Below are 5107 nucleotides of genomic sequence, written 5' to 3'. Positions count from 1 at the left end.
AACCAAAACACAAGAAAATAGAAATGCAGTTCAAAGATAATCACTTGAAAGCAAGGATCAATGTATGAGTTTCTTATTTGTTATATTAAATCATGAGTTTCGAAGATTCGATGATTAAATTATGTTTATATTAAACTTATGGTGTATACACATAAAAATATATAAAAAGTTTAGTCACTTATTCAATTTATCGGACACAATAAATATAACATTAATTCCCTCTTAATTGATTTCCTCCTCTCATTCTTTTCCTCTTCTTCTCTTCACATCATTGAAATAATAAGCCAAGCCGAGGACACAAGCATTGCGTGAAGAACAACATAAAAACTGGCTTTAGGTGCACCCGAAGCAGCGGGTTTTTCTGGTAGGCTATCCGAAACTGCTCCCGCCGGCGACGGCGAGGGCGACTTGTCGCTAACAGAAGGTCCATCGGCGTCAGCAGAATCGTCCCCCTCAGGCGGCGGAGATGGAGGAGAAGCCTCACTTTTCGCAGCCTTTGGCGACGCAGCTGCAGGAGCCTTCGCCGCCGCGTTTGCGTTTGCGCTTGCATTTCCATCAATCCCGCCGGAAGCGATGAGGTTGCCGACTTGCAACACCGATATGTTGTAAGGCTGAGACATCACGGACTGACTCAAGATGGCTGTGGAGGACGAGTCGTTGTTCGCAGACCTGAAGGAGATGTTGTCGATGGTGAGTTTGGTGAGTTTGAGGAAGCCGCGCTGCGCGGTGGCCTGGCCGCTGGTCTGGTAGAGCGTGGTGAGGGTGGCGGTTTTGTTGGGGAGCTTTTGAATCTTGGGGATGTCGTAGTAGTCGAGGATGACCTGGAGGCTGAGAGCCTTCTTCACCACATCGAGTGGTTTTCCCGACAGCGCCGACATGCCGGCATTGTCGACGGCGAGGACGGTGATGGTCTGGCGGGAGTTGATATCGGCGGCGAGCTGGGTTTGAGTCAAGTAGTCGTTAAAGGTGCTGAATTCAGGGTGTTGGTTTAGGATTTTGGTGATGTTGAAGGCAAGTGATGGGGAGAGAAGAAGGGAAAAGGAGAGAAGGAGGAAGCATGATGAGAGGGTGGATTTAGGGTTCATCATCCTTCTTTGAGAAATGCAAGACAGTGTTGGTGCAGAGAAGGAGAGACGCAAGGCGGTGAGGGTGGGGGGAGATTTTATATTGGAATGGGTGGATTCAAGATGAGATTTTTTCTATATCTGTAGGTGGAATTGGTTTGTTTGCCTTCGCCAAAATTGGATGGGATTTAATTTGTTTGGTAGGAAATGGCGGAGAAAATCTAAAAATAGATTCAAAGGTCAGGTGCAATTGGTGCGGTAATTGTAGTTTGCATGCATGCACGCACGCACTATTTTCTAAGGACAGAAAGTCTTATTTCCTTCTAATTTGTTTGGCTGGCGAGAAATATTTTTTTCTTTTTTTGAAAGGTAATGATCGAAGGTGCTTTAATTGAGGAAGGAGCTGTAAATACGGAAAATGAACATGAATAAATTTACAAAAATTCCTTAGCTAGGTGGCTACAACGCAAGAGAGGGTATAACTGTATAAGGGAGTAGAAGTCGTTTCAATTACAAAAAGGTTGTTCTTTGTGGCAGCAACTCCATGCAAAGGTTACTAATTGCTCCCTAAAAAATTACTCTTGCTTCTGATTCTATGTTGTTGAAAGAAACCGTTCTTAGATGTAAGATTTGAAATGCACTAAATGTTTGATGTCACAACAACACTTGCACTCATGCAAGTAAGTCGTGTTGTTAGTTGTGAATATCACAGTATTTTAATATGATCCAAACATTAAGGAGTTGTCTGGTATCATTGTCAAAAATTATAGAAACGAAAAGTTAAAATGAGAATAAAAAACTAAAAAGCAAAAACTAGTATACTTATTCGGTTAATATCTATAAAACTGAAACAAATTAAAAGTTCAATTAAAATTTCTCATTTTCTTCTTTAAGTCAAATAATATTATAAAAGTATGATTAAAATAATAAAATTACAAAATAATAAACATTAAAAAACACTATAATAAAAATGAAAATGATTATATTATTTTACTGAATTGTTATGCTTTCATAATTTACTTTACAACAAAAATTTTATTGGACATGAGAATTGAAAAATAGTAAAAATATTATGTAATTGGCTTCATTATTATTTTTAAAAATTTATTCTTAAAAGTTTATTTATATTTATATTTATATTTTAGTTATATTTCATACGATCATTTTATTTTGATTTAATTTGAAAGTGTATAAAATGAATGATTTAATTCAAGAAAATTAATTCTGGACACTAAAATATTCTGACACTAGATTTCCAAAACAATTAAAAATCACAAAACCTAACTTTATGTTTTTTCACAAATAGATGAAAATCACCAGCAAAAACAGAAAACCTGGGTGCAACATAAATAGAAAATCAAGAACAAAAACAATACCAAATAGACCCGAGGTAATATAACAATTTTACTGTATAGAAACAAAAATAGAAAATCAAGAACAAAAACAATACCAAATAGCCCCGAGCTAATATAACAATTTGTAATTGGTGGGTTCTATATCCCACATGAAATAATCATTCATTTCTAGTCCATTTGGATCAAGGAATTTGCTTGGGGAAATTAAAGGAAAGGAAAATATGGAAGAAATTTATTTTCCTTTATATTTTTCTTCTCTATTAATTATAAACATTAATAATGTGTAAAATCAAAATTTTATTTATAGATTTGATATTTTTTTTATTTTATTTTTCTCACTTTTCTTGATAATCAAACATGAAAATATAGATTTTTTGATATTTTCTTTTTCTTTCCCTAATGTTTTTCGAATTCCAAATGAAACCTTCAAGTTTCTACATCACGATATTCTAAGGATAGAAAAAAGTATAATTTCCTTCTCCTAATTTGTTTATTGTTCCATGGAGGAATAAAGAGAATGAAAAAATGTACGTTGACTGGGTCATTTATTAGTTTGCATGCATGCACTATATTCTAAAGATAGGAAAATTTTTTCTTTTCAGCCTTTGGTGCTTAACTGGCATTGATATGAAAATATCACCTTATGAGTTGTCCCATCTTAAAAATAAAACAAAAATGAAAATAAAAACTAGAGTGGAGGAAGGATCGATAATGATTAGATATTTGAAATGGGTTTGACATCTAACGAATCAAACTAATATATAGAGAGCAACTAGGAACATTTACTTAATTGATAAGATAACTCTCTGCAACCTGTAAGCTATTTGCGTTCCTTAACCCAGCTCCCGACATAATCATGGAGAGATTATCAAAACTAAGAAAAAAATTTCTTTATTTCCTTTGTTTTCAATTACATGGAATAACAGGTAATTATATACAAGAAAAAAAAATCTGATTTGAATTGTCCTTTGTATTAAGGGATTTACAATCAATGCCATGATACAAGAGATTTACAATTATGATTTTCCCTAAAATCGCTCTAATTAATTACAACTCATGGCAACACTCCCCCTCAAGTTGGTGCATACAGGTCTTGCGTGCCCAACTTGTCAAGTGAGTTGTAAAAGATTTTGCTACATACATCCTTTGTGAGTACATCTGTCAATTGGTCTTTAGACTAAACAAAAGGAAATTAAATTGTCTTGTCCTCAACATTTTGTTTGATGAAATGTCGGTCCACCTCCATGTGTTTAGTTTGGTTATGTTGGATAGGATTGTGTGAGATATCAATTGTGGCCTTATTATCACAAAACAAATCCATCTCACAAGAAAAACCTATTTCAGTTAGTAGTCTCTTAAGCCAAAGAAGTTTACAAAGACCTTTAGCCATTCTGCGGAACTCAGCTTCAGCACTTGACAAAGCCACCACATTTTGTTTCTTACTTCTCCAAGTTACAAGATTCCTGCCAACAAACAAGAAGGTGGATTTTTGATCTGATATATTTCCTGCCCAGTCTGCATCTGCATATCACTCGACTTTGAGGTGTCTATTTTTTGATAACATAAGCCCTTTCCCTAGAGATGACTTTAAGTATCGAAAAATTTTGAGCACCACATCCATGTGATCCACACTCGGACAATGCATGAATTGACTTACTACACTTACCGCATAAGCAATATCAGGACGAGTATGTGATAGATAAATGAGCTTTTTGACTATCCTCTGGTACCTTTCTTTATTTGTTGGTACATGGTCTAGATATTCTCCCAGTTTGTGGTTTTGAACAATTGGTGTGTCTGCATGTTTGCATTCTAGTAGTACCACCTAAACTAGAAGGTCTAGGATATATTTCCGTTGGGAAAGAAATATACATTACTTTGATCTAGCAACCTCAATTCCTAGGAAGTATTTAACTCCTCCCAGATTTTTCATTTCAAACTCAGTCGCCAAACGCTCTTGGAGTCTTGATATTTCTTCCAAATCATCTCTTGTAATAATCATGTCATCTACATAAATTATTAGAGTTGTGACCTTACAGTGTTGATGCTTTAAGAATAGTGTATGATATGAGTCGCTTTGTTGATAGCCATATTTCTTCATTGCCAAACTGAATCGCCTGAACCATGCTCTAGGTGAGTGTTTAAAGCCATACAATGCTCGTTGTAATTTGCACACCACCTCAACTTTGGAAGTTACTGTATAGCCTGGTGGAATATCCATGTAGACCTCCTCCTCCAGATCTCCATGGAGAAAGACATTTTTTACATCAAACTGGTGAAATGGCCAATCAAGGTTTGTAGCAAGGGATAATAATACCCTAACTGAGTTCAATTTTGCTATCGGCGAGAAAGTCTCTTGGTAGTCTACACCATATGTCTAGGTGTAACCTTTTGCTACTAGTCTTGCTTTGTATCGATCAATCGAACCATCTTCTTTGAAATATAAAACTCCCCTTATGACAAAGTACCTGAAGACCCATCTCCTGAGAATTTCCTGAGTGGTTCGGAAAGCATTTTTATAGACGCATAGTTGGCGATTGGATACTTTGAGTTTCGTCCTCCAATGTCCGGAGAGTATCTATTTTGTGGTATTCCACAATTATTCCTGAAAGGTAAAGTGTAGCCAACATGGATATCTTTATCATTAGAGTTTGAAGGTCTACACGTGTTTACCTCAAGGATATTCTC

The 5107-nt window shown here is 35.8% G+C and overlaps 1 protein-coding gene across 1 annotated transcript; it reads right to left on the bottom strand.

Annotated features, from left to right (window-relative positions):
- Positions 1-263: 263 nt before the first annotated feature.
- LOC131158564 (fasciclin-like arabinogalactan protein 14) lies at positions 264-1088 on the bottom strand. The gene has a single exon (XM_058113432.1). The coding sequence runs from the start codon at positions 1086-1088 to the stop codon at positions 264-266; it is 825 nt and encodes a 274-aa protein (XP_057969415.1).
- Positions 1089-5107: the final 4019 nt, after the last annotated feature.

Source organism: Malania oleifera, chromosome 6, assembly GCF_029873635.1.
Source record: "Malania oleifera isolate guangnan ecotype guangnan chromosome 6, ASM2987363v1, whole genome shotgun sequence".
NCBI lineage: Eukaryota > Viridiplantae > Streptophyta > Magnoliopsida > Santalales > Ximeniaceae > Malania > Malania oleifera.
The sequence above is the reverse complement of the archived record's forward strand: the minus strand, read 5'-3'. Positions and strand labels throughout refer to the sequence as shown.